This window comes from Mustela putorius, unplaced genomic scaffold (assembly GCF_011764305.1).
Source record: "Mustela putorius furo isolate JIRA1106 unplaced genomic scaffold, ASM1176430v1.1 tig00000174_pilon_pilon_pilon, whole genome shotgun sequence".
Lineage (NCBI taxonomy): Eukaryota > Metazoa > Chordata > Mammalia > Carnivora > Mustelidae > Mustela > Mustela putorius.
Window position 1 is genome coordinate 30,604,734 of NW_025421304.1, and position 17,125 is coordinate 30,621,858.

A 17,125-nucleotide genomic window follows, 5' to 3' on the forward strand; every position below is an offset into this window, starting at 1 on the left:
GTGGAAACCGGGAATAAGATATACATGAGAGGATGGGCCAAATAAGAAAACAGAGTAAGTGTTAAGAGAGCCAGCGTTTCCATTGTCAGACGGGAGTCACAAGTACAGGGAGGGAAGAAGCTAGAATGAACGTTGTGATTTGGGATTGGATATTTTTTTTTTTAAAGATTTTATTTATTTATGTGACAGAGAGAGAGAGATCACAAGTAGGCAGAGAGGGAGGCAGAGAGAAAGGAAGGGAAGCAGGCTCCCCACTGAGCAGAGAGCCCGATGTGGGGCTCGATCCCAGGACCCTGGAACCATGACCTGAGCTGAAGGCAGAGGCTTAACCCACTGAGCCACCCAGGTGCGCCTTGGGATTGGATTTGAAGGCATCAGTCTGAACCATGGTTTTCAATATATAGAAGTGTGTGTGTGTGTGTGTGTGCGTGCTGACACACCTGTGTATTCCCTACTTGTCCACTGAGAGGGCCTGGGAGCAGCAAAACCCCCGCCCCCAGTGGCAACAAGCCCTGCCCCCATGTAGATCTTGATTTTTTAAAAGATTTTATTTACTTGAGAGAGAAAGAGACAGAGCACAAGCAGGGGGAGGAGCAGAGGGAGAGGGAGAAGCAAGCTCCCTACTGTGCAGGGAGCCCGACAAGGGGCTTGATCCCAGGTCCCTGAGATCATGACCTGAGCGGAAACCAAGAGTCGGAGTTTCAACCGACTGAGTCACCCAGGCACCCCAGTTCACAGTTTTGTATCAGTAGTTGAGGCTCACTTGGATTCATTTTTCTTTTTTCAAAGATTTATTTAGAGAGAGAGAGCCCACAAGCAGAGGGAGGGGCAGAGAGGAGGAAATCTTCAAGCAGAAGCTACACTGAGCAGGGAGCCCATTGCAGGGGTCAATCCCAGGACCCGACATGATGACCTGAGCTAAGATCAGGAGTCCAGCGCTTAACTGACGGAGACTCCCAGACACCCCATCTGCTGGGTTCTATGCTCAGGGTATCACAAGGCCAGGACCAAGGCGTTGGACAGGCTGGGTTCTTACTCAGACAGTTTGGAAAGAATCTGCTTCTAAGCTCACTGAAGTGTTTGGCAAAATCCAGCTCTTTGTGGCTGCAGGTCTGAGATCCATTTCCTTGCTGGCTACCAGCCAGGGGCCAACACCTTCCTTCTCATGCCCCCCACCCGCCTTCAAAACAGCAACACTTTGATGCTTTCTGATACTTCTGATCTCTCTGATGTCTTCTTCCGCCAGAGAAAAGTCTTGCTTTTCATGGGGCTCATGTGATTAGATGGAGCCCACCTGGATAATCTGTCTTCAAGGTGGCTCCAACATTAAACCACGTAACTTAACAGTCATGGGAGGGATAGCTCATCACGTTGCTAGGCTCCAGAGAATGAGGACAGAGCATTGGGAACGGGGGAGGCATTTTAGAAATGCTGCCTACCACACAGCCTGTAGATGAAGTGACATGTCTGTGCTCCTCTCCTGATTTTTGATGGTTGTGTTGCAGTTGTGCAGCGAAATGTACTTGTTTGCAAGAAAGCCACACTCCAGTATTCAGGATGATGGGGCATTAGACCAGCAATGTACTCTCATAGGACTTGGTATTAAAAAACACTTCTTTGTCTTATTTTCCTAAAATTATTCTATACATGTGTGCACAGAGAGATAAAAAGATAGCTATGAACATATGTGTTTGTATATTAAAAATTTTTTCTGGAAAAATCTATAAAGATTCAAAAGTTACCTGTGATTACCTCTGGGAAAGAGTTACTTACAGGGGAAAAGAGGTCCATGGCTTTTATTTGGGGCTATTTTTTTAAAAAAGAGAAAGGTCTTTGAAAAGGACAGCATGAGACAAGCTGTTGGTTTCGTGGCAAGAAACTGAGCCGACACAGGAGGGCCCAGCTGAGGCCAAGATTCAACGACGAGGCAACGGGACCCATAAGCGCCATTACCATCCTGGGCCTCTTGCAGAGCTTCTGAGAAATCGACTTTAGAATAAAATCCGTACTGAGGTGATGGGAACAAAGGTGATTTCCTGCCAGCTGTGAAGGTGCACCAGACCTAACAGCACTGCCCAGACATGGTTTCCAGCTTCTCTCTGCCATTTGCTTTTTGGTATTGAAAAGACTGGTGTTGCTCAGTCTCTCTAGTTAATGCACACCTCTTTAGCATCTTGTCTAAAGTCTTCAAGCACCTTGAGAACCTGTCTGCCCGATGGCACCCCAAGTCACAAATAATAAAGGGGACAGCGAGCCCATTTTCCTGTGATGGGTTGAACCGTGTCTCCCCCCAATTGCTACGTTAAATCTTCTAACCTAGACCTCCAGAGCGGGCCCTTATTTGCAGAGATCCTATGTTTACCGAGGGGACCAAATTAAATTGAGGTCGTGGGAGTGGGGCCTACTCTGACATGACCCGTGTCCTTATAAGAAAAGCTGAGGACCCAGATTCACAGAGGGAAGACAACATGCAGACAGAGAGAGGATGGCCACCCACAAGCCCGATTCTTGGAACTTTGTCTGTGTCTGAAGTATTTTCAAAATAAAGTGAAAAACTTTAAGTAAATAAAAGTTAAGATAGAATGAAAGAGAGTCAAGCTCGTCAGAAGCTCGATGCAAACCCCAGACAGCAGAGACCCATGAGGACCTACAGTATCAGGGCAAAGCCCGGGGCCCTCCAGGTAGGGCTGGGATTTAAATCAGGTTTTAAATGGCTTTATTTTTTCCATGATTTTTTTTTCCCTCAAATATTTAATGTCCTTGCAATATTAATGGGATTTGAGTCCAGAAAGAATCATTAACACAGTTGTGGTTCAACAAGTGATTAAAGAAAGCCGCGCGTTGGTTCTGGTGACACTCGTGACTGGCTTTGACAAAAGCTGGGCCAGAGGAAGGGCTCCTGTGGGTGGGAGACGTCGCTCTCCTCTCTCAATCCAGCCACAGAGACCCTCCTGCTTTAGTGAGAAGATTCCACATGAAGCTTGCCACCGACAACGTCCTCACCTTCGATGATCTGCTCCAATGGCATCTGTGATTCTGGTAAAACCCTGTTCCCTGGAAAAGGAGAAAACAAAGCAATTTCAGCAAATGATGAAGGACAGCTCCTGCTCTCGCTGGCAGCCCATGTTCGCTGACTGCCCCTGCCTCTGTCTCCCCCAGAGGCATGCCTTGTGCCTCCTCTGTGGTCCTCGCCCAGGAAACTAGAGGAATTTCCATCTAAGTCTTCACACCGGGAAGAGAATCAATGTCAAGTATTAACAGCTCCAGCTCCCTGACCTCAAGCCAATGTTACTGAACAGGGTAGCTGCCCAAACTCCTCAGGCCCATAGACAACACTGTCTGGGAAGTTAATCTTGAATTCGGCCCTGTTTGTCCTTTGTCAGAGAAGCAACACAGTCATCTTTCCCTGTCTGTGTGGGGGGGGGATTTTTTTTTTTTAAGATTTTATTTATTTATTTGACAGAGACACAGCGAAAGAGGGACACAAGCAAGGGGAGTGGGAGAGGAAGAAGCAGACTCCCCACCAAGCAGGGAACCCGACACAGGACTCGATCCCAGGACCCCAGGACCACGACCCGAGCCGAAGGCAGACACCCAGTGACTGAGTCACCCAGGGGCCTCCTTGCCCTGTGTTTCTGAATCCCTTTTGAATGAGGAATAAATAGAGACAGTGAATAGCACCTCCTTCACTTGAGTCTTTGGAATTGATGCCACATTTAAGTTCTCCTATTTCAAGCCACCCGTGGCCCCACTCACTTCAAAAGGGCCTCCAGCTCCCGCTTGACCCTGCCCACCACGGGCGGTCCGCAGTAGGTGAGGGCCGTGTACAGCTGCACCAGGGAGGCCCCCGCCCGGATCTTCTCCAGCGCGTCCTGCCCGCTGCTGACACCGCCGACCCCGATGATGGGGACTCCGCCTGCACCGAAGCACATGCAACAGCGTCAGGACAGCTGGGCAACACGAAAGCCTCAGTGTGCCTGCCACCCTCCAGCCCCTGCTGAGTGCAGCAGTTCAGGGAACCCTGATTCGGATCAAACCCCAGAGCCTGGCGAGCCTCACACAAGTGTGAAGACACAGGGACCGAATTCTTGCCTTGGGTGAGTGCGTACATCTCCCGGATGGTTTGGGTGGATAAGTCCCGGAGGGGCTTCCCGCTCAGACCTCCAATTTCAGCGCGCAGGGCACCCTGGAGGCTGGCAGGGCGGCTCACTGTGGTGTTGGTGACAATCAGTCCATCGATGCCCAGCTGCAGTGAGAGAGAGAAAGCCCTCCAGTCAGGGCTGGTGAGAACCACTGACTTTTGTCCTGCCCAAGGCCCTTAGGTAATAAGTGGTGGACTAGGATGTGAACCCAGGATTTCCAGGTTCAGTCTGTGTTTCCACCACTCTCCTATGACACAGGGACCTGGGGTCACACTGGAGACAGTGACAGAATACCCCAGTCTGACCCAAGCTGCAAGCGCTAGCCTCAGACCCCTTGCTGGATGAATGTGGGAGGAAGAAGTACAGGGAAAGGACTCCTCCAAACACTCGCCCTGTATTCCGTGTCGGGTTACATCATGGCACATACCAAACCCCAGCTCTCACCAGCACAGAAAGGAAACCGCATACTAGCCCAGCTGGCCAGATGCCCCCAACCCGCAGGCAGGGAGGGGTGTCCCAGGGCCCAGCCCGACTCGCACCTCTCTGACCACGCTGGCGATGTCCTCCTTGTCCTGGGCTGTGAGGTCAGGTGCGATCTTCACCAGCACGGCTGGCTTGCGCACTCCCTGCAGAGCGTCCCTCTCCTGCAGCACCTACAGTAACATGTGGCCAGAGACGGGGTCCCCTGAGGCCACAGCCCCCAGTGCACAGGACTGCAGCCGCACATCAGCTCATTCTCACACGGAAGCACCAGCAACATCTCCCTTTCCGGAAGTAAAGCTCTCAGTTATGCCAAGGACCCCATGAAGATGAATCTGATTCTCTTGAACCAAGGGATCGCCAAGATTAAATCCCTAGTGTTGTCACTGGCATTAGCTAATCTATTAAGGTTTATTTAGACTTCTTTCCTTAAAAGTTAGTAATTCCTAACAAGGAATTACTGTCAAAAATACTATTTGATAAAGAGTCATCCAATTCATTCATTCAGTGTGCTCACTGCTAGGGACAGAGAGACCCAGGCCCCTGTTCTCTCAGACCTTATGGTGTAACAGCAGGAACAGGTGACTGAGTCATTAATCACTGTTGAGCGTAATCAGGGTTACCAGAGGGGATTTCAAGAATAGAAGGGGGCCCTATCGGTCCAGGTGCTAAGGCCCACTCCTCGGCAGTGATGATGAAGCTTCCCTCTGGAGAAAGAACCGGAAAGGAGTGGGCTGGAAAGGCGGCCCAACGGAGCCCGGACGTGTAATTGCCTACCTTGGTCAGCAGGTGGCGCAGCTCCGCCTTTCCCTGAAGGCTCCGCAGCCCCGCGGTGTTGGGACTGGACACATTCACTACCAGGTAGTCAGCCAAGGGGCCCAGGACACGAACCCCCTCCGCGTAGTCCGCAGCTGCGTCCACCGAGGTTTTATTCTTCCCCAGGTTTATTCCCAGGGGTAGCCCCTCTGTGAAGATCGCTCGTCAAGATTTTGTCCCCAAATGCCATTTCCAGTTTAACAAGCTCACAACGTCCTTGACTACACGGCCGGCCGGCCAGCGAACAGCCCTGTAGGTCTTGACCTCTGCACGGGACCTTCCCGAACCGGTGGGCAAACACCACGACAGCGGCGGGTGCTGCGGCCGGCTGACCCAGAGGAGCTCACCACCTTGGTGCAGCAGTGTCAGGGCAACCACTAGCTTGTTTTACTGCATTGTGCCCTTTTTCTTTTTTTTAAAATTTAATGGAAAATGGAGCAATTTGGGAGTGCAAATACTAGTGATAAAAAGCTAGAGCTCATAAGTGTCATACAGACCGTTGGAAATCCACAGGCATGTCAGAAGGGGCAAATGTTTACACTCAAGGGCTGTCTGCTGGCCTTGAGTCACGTGACCCGGTGGGCAGTGATGAAGAAAAAGCAAAATTAAAGAATATGTCTACAATACTGGAAAATGTTTTCTACTAATCATGCCTAAAGTATAGAGGTACAACTCTTTAATAACTTAGAATTTCAGCTCTCTGAGAAGGGATTCCCCCTCATAACTAGGGAGAGCGCTCATGCCAGGGCTCCAGGATCCAGCCTAAGGCTGGGCATAATTATTAATGCCTGCACCCTTCGCTCTCCAAAATGTCTGCTTGCACAGTAAGTACTAAGCCAACCAACTTAAAAACCCGTGGGATTATCGAACTGCATTTTGGACTTTAAGAAAAACATTTCAGAAACCTGCTATCCATCAAAGCAAGAGGTTGTCTGTACTTCTAAGCGACCACCCTATCTGCAAAGGTCACGGATACCTCAGGGGTGCTCACTACTTCTTCCAGCTGGTGATTGGGAAAAGACCTGGAACTGCAAGTAAGCCCCCAAAATGTGTGTCAGGTTGGTGGGATCAAACAGCAGCATCCCACCTTCTCATACCCTAAACTAGTCACCCTTTTAGTCATCAGCTTTAAAGTAAATATACCGTGGGGGAAGGGAGGTGAGGAGGGGGTTAGCGTTCAGTTAGACAAAAGCTCCACAAGGCCTCCAGACTTCCCAAGTCCAGCCTCCACCAAGCCAAACCATTTGTAAGCTGATTGTTCCCTGAGCAGGTAAGCTGGCTTTAAAAAAAAAAGCATCCCTTTCATGCAGCTAATGGATCCTCTATCAGCAGTTAGCTACCCAAAGGGCTAAGACTTTGAATTTAGAAATTCCTGAATTACTCCGTCCTAAAAAGGCATCACAGCTTTTGCAATTTCTGTTCCTTAGAGAACAGAGAACACGAGACTAAACTCCTGAAAAGAGGTCCAGAGGGACCCAATGAGGAAAATGGCCACAGCCCCACACAATCTCAGAGGGCGACTGGGAAGGTATGGAGAGGACAAAATAGGGCTACACACACTCACATGCATCCTGAGGGACAGCAAAGCAGAGTCCCCGGAGAACATATGGAAGCATCCCAGAATGGGGGTTTCTGAACGAGTCATAAGGATAGTTTCCCAAATGCCAGGATCAGCTCTCCCCAAATAGGAAGGAGTATGAGTCATTTTAATGGCCTTCTTTATGCTTCTCTGTATTTACTAATGCTTCTATAATTAACATGCATTATTTATAGACACACAAAGGGACCATAAAGCAAGATGGAGGAAGACGGCGCTCAAGGCCTGCTCACGTCTTTACCAACCATGTGACTACAGAGGAGCCGCTTTGCTTTGCTCATTTCCAAGCTGCCCCAGTTATGATATAACCCAGGTTATATAACGAGGCAGAAACTAAGTGAGTCTTTGCTAAACTGTAAAATTCAGTTAAAATCTTGGCGGCTGTGATAAAGTCAGGAAAATTCCCTAGTTCCATAGTGGTTTTTTTCCTATTGCTCAGTCATGTTTATTTCACTAGGAATGTTCCTGACGTTTCTCCCACAGGTTTCCTTCCAATAAAGGAAGAAAGTCCCTCGAGAGCACCCCCACTTTACCTTCTGTGAGCCTGGCCTGTTTCTCCTGTCTGGCCCGCAACCTGTGTTCCACCACCGAGAGTCCGTGACTGTTAAATCCGTATCTGGAGGACAGACGTGGGTAGAGAGGGGACTAGGTTAGAGCCCTCAGCCAGAAGGCAGAGACTTTGGGGAGCTGGCTTCAAGGCCATTTCCACTATACTTCTGATTTTTAGAAACAGGATAAAAAGAAATCAGAGTCAGTTCTTAGACTTCCAAAGTACTTTGCCTGGAAATACCGATCCCAGCCTGCATTGCAACAGAAAGTCAATAACTTTGTTTCTAATGTTGGAAAATTTCCCTGAAACAAGCATGATGAAACAGGATGTGCGGCCCAATAAAATTCCCCAAGGGCAGTCTTCCAGAAGGCCATCACCGGACCCAAAGATGCTGATCAGAATCTCCCAAGGAGGCTCTCAAAACTCCGATACCAAAAAGAATAGACTTTTCATTTTCTGGGTTCGCTGTAGTGAATATTGCCCAGGGCTTACAAAGAGAAGGGCTTTACACTAGAAGGCTCTCTCTTACTAAAAGCAGCTGTACATGTGGACTATTAAATTTTCCAGTTTACTAAAGGCCAGGACTACACGGTCCAATGCAAGAACTGCCAGCGACATGTGCCACTGAGCACCTGAAATGTGGCCAGCCCAAACCGAGCACGCTGTAAGTCACACGCACCCTGGATTTTGAACACTTAGTACCAATGAAAGAAGGTAAATAGCTAATTAATCATTTTTATTTTGATTATATGTTAAAATGACATTTAGAATACATGATTTAGAGTTAAAGATAATAACCATAAACAATAATTACATATAATATATTATTAAAATTAACTTCACCCACTTCTTTTTCTTATTTTTTTGTGGCCACATGAATATGTTATGTTACACGCAGAGCTCACATTCTATTTCTACTGGACAGTGCTGGGCAAGGGCACTGGAATAACAATGTGGAAAAAGCACAAACTCTAAAGTCAAGTCTACATCTGCACTCAAGTTCTCCCGCTTATGATCTCCAGATTATAGGTAAGTCATGTAGCTCTCGGAGCTACAGTGTGTATGTGTGTTAAAGTAGAATACCAAAACCTGTTTTTCTGCCTGCACACAGGAGATGCTCAACACAGCTCCTGAACATTCTAAATAGCAGGAAAATGTCCACACTGTAGGACAGAAAAAACCGGCAGATCTTACATCGCAGAGTGCCCTGCGGGGAAGGAGGCCTCCACGGTAGAGCTGTTCACCCACCTGTTAATGACGGCTTGGTCCTCAGGGAGGCGGAACACCCTGGGTCTCGGGTTTCCTTCCTGAGGTTTCGGAGTCACGCTGCCTATCTCAACAAAGCCAAAGCCCATCTTGTAAAGTCCGTCCACAGCTTCCCCATGCTTATCAAACCCTGCTGCGATTCCAACTGGATTTCGGAACTTATGGCCCAGGATTCTCACTTCCTAGGAAGAAGGAAACAAAGCCAGACATACGCGGGCTATCCTGGTATTTCTCCAAGGGCAGGCCACAGCCCATCGAGGTCAGAATTACCTATAGAGCTTGTTAATCAGAAGGTGTTCCGAGAGCACCTACCAGCATGTCAGAGTCTTGAAACGTGGCACGAGGAAGGAGCCCCAAGGAGGTGAGGCGAATAGCCAGCCTGTGGGCTGCCTCGGGGTCCAGCAGCCTCTGCATCGCCGGCATCAAGTGTTCAGCGTAGAAATGTTCATCCCCCATGGCTGTCAGGTAGGAAGTGAAGAGAAGTCCCCCACCCCCCAGGATGACCACAGCATCCTGGGCCCGCTTCTGGGGGAGAAAAAAAGCCCATTTAGAGTCCCACAAGGCAGACTGCAGTAAATTCTCTGTGCCCTTTACACCCATACACACAGGACATAAAGACATGTCACATGAAGAAACATCCCCAGCCTTCTGCTAACTCTGGTCTCCTCCATTTCTAGTCCTGCTCCCACATTGGCCTCAACTTTCAGTGGCTGTATCCACACTTCTTTTTTTTTTTTTTTTAAGATTTTATTTATTTATTTGACAAAGATCACAGGTAGGCAGAGAGGCAGGCAGAGAGAGAGGAAGGGAAGCAGGCTCCCTGCCAAACAGAGAGCCCGATGGGGGGCTCAATCCCAGGACACTGGGATCACGACCTGAGCCGAAGGCAGAGGCTTTAACCCACTGAGCCTGCCAGGCGCCCCTGTATCCACACTTCTGACACTCATCGTGCCCTGAAGGACTCCAAGCCAGAGGTTTCAAGAGAGGCAGTATCGCCTCCTAGGGGACCTGTCGTAGGTATTTTGGAGGACTCAGTAAAGGCAGACATCCTGCATTGTTGTAGGCTATTAGATGAATTGTCCCTGTCCTGTATGACTTTTGAACATCTTACTGACACTCAGTATGTAAAAAATATCTATTCATATTATCTGAGCCTACAGTCCACCACATAAACACAACTATCTCCTGCACAGACTTTTCCAGGAATGCAATTCCCTCAATGACTGAGGGATAACTACACTGCTTTACACAGAACATTACTAAGGATTATTCCCCATTTCAGAGATCTCAGGAATGGTATAGTGCTTTGCTTGGGTGTTTGACAATAAAATATTTTTTTTTTAGAATTTTTTAAAAGATTTTATTTATTTCTCAGAGAGAGAGCCTGAGCACAAGCAGGGGGAGTGTGAGGCAGAGGAAGAAGCAGACCGAGGGAAAAGCAGCAGGCTCACCACTGATCAGCCCCAATGTAAGGTTTGATTCTAGGTCGCTGGGATCATGACCTGATGTGAAAGCAGATGCTTAATTGACTGAGCCACCTAGGCGTCCCTGAGGCACTAGAATATCTAGAGACTTAAACACCTGACTATATCTCACTGAGTCATGCCATAACACTTACATGCTGAAATACATGTTTTATTATAAATTCCTTCAATTTCTCTTTTATATTCCAGTTAGGACATTAGTTGAACTTTTAAAATAATACAAAGACAGACCACATTATATACATAAATTCTACTTCAGGATAATAAAAGCAGTTGCAAAATATTTTTTATCAAAGAAGCATCAGGTCTTAATGAGTCAAGAATCACAATCCTATTCAAAACATGCTTCATAATGCTTTTTCTCTGGTTATTACTGCCAGGTGATGAGTCATTCAGTCAGTCAGTCAATCATCTGCCCAACAGTTATAGAGCACTCCGAGGAGTGCTCCTCAAGGAGGACAATCCCAGGAGGAGACAGTCATTGGTCAATGATCACGCAAACATGTAACTGTGAGGATTGCTATGAAGAAAAAAACGTATAGGGTAATAATAGAACCTCGAGGTGGAGGAAGGCTTGCTTGAGAAAGCAACTAAAAGCTGACATCCAAAGGATAAATAGGAGTTAACTAGGACGCAGTGGGGCTCAGGAAAAAGTGTAAAGGTGCTCTCAGTGGCAGAAGGTAATGAGATGCATCCAAGGAAGAGGGGAAGGAGAAGGGCTTGTTGGAAACCAAGGAATAAGGAAAATAACGACTTAAAAAGAAGCTGGGGAGATAAGCAGGGACCCTGGCCAGAATAAAGATTTGAGTTTTGCTCCCTACACAAGTTAGTGATGGGGTCAGATCTGCCCTTGAGGATCACTCCCGGCTGTTAATACAAAGCAAGTATTTGTTGTCTTGTTTCTAATGCCAGCGGATTGTAGAACGCCCCCTTAATGTCAGCAAGTATCTGGACGCGGTTCACAAGCCCCCGCCCTAAAATTTCATCTAGAAGGGTTGGGGCCGTTGCACGTTGGATCCTGCGCACGGTGTTAGGCGGTCATGTGTTCACTATACGCCCGTGTGTCGGGGTCAGTAAAGGTCTGGCCCACGTGCGCTGGCAAAGACCTGCATCTACCCAGACTCGAACGTGCTGTTACGCGTGTTCATGCACACGCACTGGCATTTGCAGGTGCCTCCACACACGCACAGACGTACCCGGGGCCCCACGATCTCGGAGCCGAAACCCGTCCACACCTCGCTCACGTTAGCCCTTTATTCTCCTCTTACCCCACACCTCGCCCGCAATACTAGCTACTGCACAGCCCACTTTCTCAACTCACTTTGAGCTGCCTCCACGCCATGCTCCTTCCGCCTCTGGACCCGCCTCTGGCTCATTTCCATTGGAGGAGATGGCTGTGAGCCCTCCAATCACCGCCGCGCTGCTGCCACTTCACCAATCGCCGGGCAAGAGGGTGGGGCCGGCCTCCCGGCGGCGGAAAAAGCCTCGCTCCGCCCCGGGGGCGTGGCTGGATGCCGCCGCGCGCCATCACGGCGGCCACGCCCCTTCCGCCCCAGGCGCGGTACTTAGTCTCTGAGCTGTGCGGTGCTGCGGGTCGTTGGCGCTGGGGGGTGCACGGCCCCGTGTTCTGGTCCAGCGACGTGGGCGAGAGACGTCGCATATGTAGATCTTCAGTTCTAAGCAACGCGCTCACCAATATCATGATCGTTTAAATTGAAAGCTCTCGGTAAAGCACGTGTTGGGAGTATGTATCAGACACCGTAAATAGGGAATGAAAGACCGCACTGTGTAAGATACCCGAGTTGACTTCAGAGAAGATTCCATCAGCGCCAGGGTTCACTTAAAAATGTCTGAAACGTATGTATGTACGTAAGTATGTGTGTTAATGAAGGTTTTGGGAAATCTAGACTTTGCAGCAAAGTCCTGCCCCCGAACGGTTTCATTGCTGCGAAAACCTGGTGGACGCTATCTACAAACCTTCCATGTTAATTGGATACTCTTTTTCCTGGCATTTGGAGACATTTCAGTTTTTTAGCTTCAGTTCCCCAGTACTGTCTCCCCAAGTGCCCGTTCCACCCGCCCCACACAGAATTATTTCTTTCACCTTTTAAATACTTGACATTTGCCATGCATTTACTCACGTTGACTCCTGCTGAGATGACCAGTCCCTCTATCTCAAGATGGTCAAGTGCTGGGGAAAATTTCTTCCTCATCTGTGTCTTCATAGATATATGCTGTCCAGTGGCACTCTCTTTATTAACTACAATTGTTAGGTCTTACCCCCCCCCCAACTAGACTGTAAAAGTTTTAAAAGGAACATACCATATTTATCTTTAGTTCCATTACCGCATTATTTTTCAAACTGAGGGAGGAGTGTATTCTTGGCATAGACACTTGAGAGAATATTGGATACCAGTGTCTTTCTGTAATGATTTTTAAAAATAATATAAGTATCATTTGGACAACCACCTGAACCCTGAAACCTACCAAGCTATTTCAGTGCCCGCATTTTATTGTATTCGTTCTTATATTTTGGTACCAAGAAAGAAAACTGGCTGAAATAAACGATGGATGGCTTGCAGGTGAAGTACAAATGACATGCTGTCTGAACAAAGGTTTTTCAGCAAGTTAAATAAAGAAAAGTGGTGAGAGAATGGATTTTTGCTACAGTATGAGAAAGCGTACCTGCCAAATCAGAACAACCTGTGTGGTCATAGCTTGTTTCTCTGATAGCTATTTAGTGGTCAAAACATATTTCTCTGTCTGATAGCTATTTAGTGCAGCCCGTTTTCATTTCATTGGTTTTCAGTTCTGTTTGTATTTAATTTGTATTCTTCCATCAGATATTTATTTTTTGGTTTTTATGATTGTGTAAGAGCTTTAGCATATAGGTTATGCCTAGTTTTATGTTTGAATGTATTTAAAAAGCAGAATAGAATAATTTAAATTTGTCCTGGGGTTCTGTAAGAATGGTTTCCTTTAAAACACACACACACTACATTTCTTAATTTTTGGCAACATTGACTTAGCTATTCCATATCTTCTATTCCTTTACAGCCTAGGCTTAGCAAAGAGCTATTGTAAAGCTAAAAGCACAGTTGGCTGTGTAGACACAGGTGCGGGTACTTTATAAATGCCCATTGCTTTATTGATCTTTGCTGTTTGTTTTCAGCTGGTAGGGACTCCACCTGGGTTCTTAAACAGAAAAACAAAAAGACTTTTATCTCCTTCACAAATTATTCCCTCTTCCTAAAACAATGATACTAATAAATATGACAAACCCACCAAAAATATATTTAAAGGACCAGGAAGCCGCTGAGCGCCTACACTGTTCTTGCTCACAATTCACAGAGAAAATGTTCTTCAGGGGAGGAATCTGGTTTTGGTTATGTATCAGAACAGGTGTCATTCTAGGAAATGAGCTAAATATCCCAGAGCAACACGGTAAAAATCATTGTTATCAACTTAACAGGTTTCACTGCAGCTACGAGGAAGCAGAAAATCACTGTCGTGTCCGGGGGGACACCTTGCTTACACTTGGAACCTGGAAGTCCAGAATCTTCTCTGGGACTCTCTAGAGGAAGGGAGTAAGTGGTGGATTGGGCAAAATCTAAAGCACCTGGGAAAACATCAAGAAAAAAACAGTCCAGGTAAGGCTCTGAGATGAGTGTTTATAAAAGAAAAGTCCTTACTTTTATTCTGGAACAGGAGAAAGAAAAAAATTTAAATCTTTCCGCTTTTGTATATTGAAAAAAATCAGTCGCTTTACTTCATTACCTCAGTTCCTCTGACATATTTATTTTTGGGTCTTTAACCTTTGATTTGTCTGTGTAGAAAGACAGATTTTCTCAGAGTTTATCAAAAGCTAGCCTACCTGATATTTCACTGAAAGTGCTGTGTAGGATTCTAAAATGGGAAACTTTCTTTTTTTAAAAGATTTTATTTATTTATTTGAGAGAGAGAGCATGAGAAGGGGGAGAGTCAGAGGGGAAAGCAGACTCCCTGCGGAGCAGGGAGCCCGATGCAGGACTCGATCCCAGGACTCCAGGATCATGACCTGAGCCAAAGGCAATCCCTTAACCTACTTGAGCCACCCAGGTGCCCCTAAAATGGGAAACTTTTTATGGCCACTTTGTTCCTGGCAAATATCTCTTCATCATTCTTTTTTTTTTTTTTTTTAAGATTTTATGTATTTGACAGAGAGAGAAATCACAAGTAGGCAGAGAGGCAGGCAGAGAGAGAGAGGGGAGGAAGCAGGCTCCCTGTGGAGCTCAATCCCAGGACCCTGGGATCATGACCCGCGCCGAAGGCAGAGGCTTTAACCCCCTGAGACACCCAGGTCCCCTCTCCTCATCATTCTTGGCTCCAAGTTTCCTAATTCAGAAGCCAGAAGAGAAATTATTTGCCTGTTATCTTTCTTACAGAGATATTTTCAAAGTCATGCACCGTAATATTGTGGTCTTGGAGAAATATCTAAGGCCGTGTTATATGACCAACATCTTCACTGAAGTCTAGGTAAATTAATACAAAGCCTTGTGATAAAGAGCTCATAATATGAAAAAATAAATTATCTATAATGTGTGGGCAGAGAGAAGCTTAACTGCTTCAGTGTTAATACTTTTCTGGAGGCAAAAAGCAACCTTAGCTTGACATTAACCTGACCTCCAGGATCCTGCAAGTCTTCTTAACATCTAAAAATCCCTTTGGAGGGAGAGGGTGGTTGGGTTATGGACACTGGGGAAGGTATATGCTGTGGTGAGTGCTGTAAAGTTTGTAAACCTGGCGATTCACAGACCCGTACCGCTGGGGCTAATAATACATTATATGCTAATAAAAATTAAAAATTAAAAAAATAAAAATCCCTTTGGAAACTTCCTTTATCTCGTCCCCTGACTAAGAGGTATAGGTTAGCAATCTTCCTTCAAACGTATGGCCCAGTGATAGCCATCTAAAGGGTCTTGTAACTAAGGTTTACTACATAGTAAAAAATGACCCCCTCAAGGTCCGGGAAACCTTGCTTTCAAATTACTTAGAGACTTCCCTAACCCTTCCCAATTGAAAAGAATGTAATCAGTCACTCTTCACAATCCCAGGGTAGCTCTTTCTGCCCTCAGGTCCTGTCCCAATGTTTAATAAAACCACCTTGCACTGAAGATGTTTCAAGAATTCTTTCTTGACCATTCGCTTCTGGACCCTTAATAACACATCACATTTGCGGGAATATCCTAAGTTCCATCTCTTAGAAGCTAGCAAAATTTGGTTTTCATATTTACTTTGAGAAAAGGTTGATTTTGGAGTCTGAGGCTCATCTGGGTCTGGTCCTCCTATGGCAGGTATGGTGGATCCCCGGCCCCTGGAGCCGCCCAGCTGCATTTACATGTTCAGAAACTCCAACTGGATCTCATCAAAAGTGGACTTGTGCCCCCTGGAACATTCTTTCATTTGCCAGGCTGGTAAGTGATGAAGTCCCATGCCACCAAATTCATAATTTATAGAAACTGATTCTACATAAGGACGGCATGTGGACATATTGGTTAAGGAGTCTGTTCCACGAAAGGGAGATACATGCCAAGTGACATCCAAAGGAGGAGGCAACAGAGGAAAGGAAAAGCCTGGTGGGTCCAGCTTGACAAGAAGTGGTTTTTTAAGAAGGAACCACCCAAGAGGAGAATGCTTAAGAGTAGATGTGTGTCCTAGTCCTGTCTCCAGGGCAGATCATGGACATTATGCCTCAAGGTTTACTTAAGCGTTTGGTTAAATGAAAAAAAATGGGGGTTGGGGGAGAATGTGCTTAAGAAGGTTTCTTGTCACAGAGAAATGATCTGTGAATGATAGCGCAAAGGATGCGCTATCATGATCTTCGTGATATTGATTGGAGTGAGAAACTCTTCATCTGGAATGACTTTCATATACATCCCACTCTGGTAGTTAGACCTGTGCCTGATGCTGTCTTCGTTTCTTGACTTGGGGGATGTGGGGGAAGGGGTCGCAGTAAACTCTGTTTTCCTCACGGGCACCCCTAAGCCATTCGGTACTTGGACTTCAGAGGGAAGGCCACAAAAGCAAAGGAGGCAAACAGAATATTGGTGGAGGAAGATGAGAAGGTGAAGGGTGACGAGACTGTTGTCGTGTCGTTTTGCTTCCGCAGGAGAAGGCGATGAGAATTGTGTGCCTGAAGTGGGGTGTGTGGTTTTTCTTTCAATCTGTGTTTCTCATGGTGGGTGTGTCCAGCATTTATTCTTAGTTCAGTGAATTCGCGAGGACCTTACAATGTCGCCGTCTGAGTAAAAATTTTGTTCCACTTTGAAAAGTCACAAATGCATTCTTATTAAAATATGAAGTATCTGGGAAGCCTGGGTGGCTTGGTCAGTTAAGTGTCTGCTTTTTTCACTCAGGTCATGATCCCAGAGTCCTGGGGTCAAGTCCTGCATTGGGCTCCCTGCTCAGCAGGGAGTTGGCTTCTTCCTCTGCCTGCTGCTCTTTCACACACACACTCTCTCTGACAAATAAATAAAATCTTTTTTAAAAAATGTGAAACATCGGGCGCCTGGGTGGCTCAGTGGGTTAAGCCTCTGCCTTCGGCTCAGGTCATGATCTCAGGGTCCTGGAATTGAGTCCCGCATCGGGCTCTCTGCTCAGCAGGGAGCCTGCTTCCTCCTCTCTCTCTCCCTGACTCTCTGCCTACTTGTGATCTCTGCCTGCCAAATAAATAAATAAATAAATCTTTAAAAAAAAATGAATCGTCTATGGGTTCTTGATAAAACAGAACACATTGCAATAACTGTCTATT

General features: G+C 46.7%; 2 protein-coding genes and 1 long non-coding RNA gene across 3 annotated transcripts in view; 2 read left to right on the forward strand and 1 right to left on the reverse strand.

Annotated features, from left to right (window-relative positions):
- Positions 1 to 2,699: 2,699 nt before the first annotated feature.
- DHODH (dihydroorotate dehydrogenase (quinone)) lies at positions 2,700 to 11,768 on the reverse strand. Its single transcript, XM_004744573.3, has 9 exons — positions 11,657 to 11,768; positions 9,164 to 9,376; positions 8,834 to 9,033; positions 7,569 to 7,651; positions 5,400 to 5,587; positions 4,682 to 4,795; positions 4,093 to 4,246; positions 3,757 to 3,916; positions 2,700 to 3,054 (listed from the first exon to the last, which is right to left on the reverse strand). The coding sequence occupies exons 1-9, from the start codon at positions 11,675 to 11,677 to the stop codon at positions 3,000 to 3,002; spliced, it is 1,188 nt and encodes a 395-aa protein (XP_004744630.1). The 5' UTR covers positions 11,678 to 11,768; the 3' UTR covers positions 2,700 to 2,999.
- On the forward strand, positions 7,648 to 10,197 carry LOC123390981. The gene is made up of 2 exons (XR_006605597.1): positions 7,648 to 8,614; positions 8,697 to 10,197. It is a non-coding gene; the product is annotated as an uncharacterized LOC123390981 (long non-coding RNA).
- Positions 11,769 to 12,416: 648 nt separating the features above from the next.
- PKD1L3 (polycystin 1 like 3, transient receptor potential channel interacting) overlaps positions 12,417 to 17,125 on the forward strand; it is a 57,623-nt gene continuing 52,914 nt past the window's right edge. Inside the window, 3 exon segments of the mRNA XM_045076517.1 lie at positions 12,417 to 13,851; positions 13,854 to 13,985; positions 15,669 to 15,788. Coding sequence (XP_044932452.1) covers positions 13,593 to 13,851; positions 13,854 to 13,985; positions 15,669 to 15,788 — 511 coding nt within the window. The 5' untranslated portion in view covers positions 12,417 to 13,592.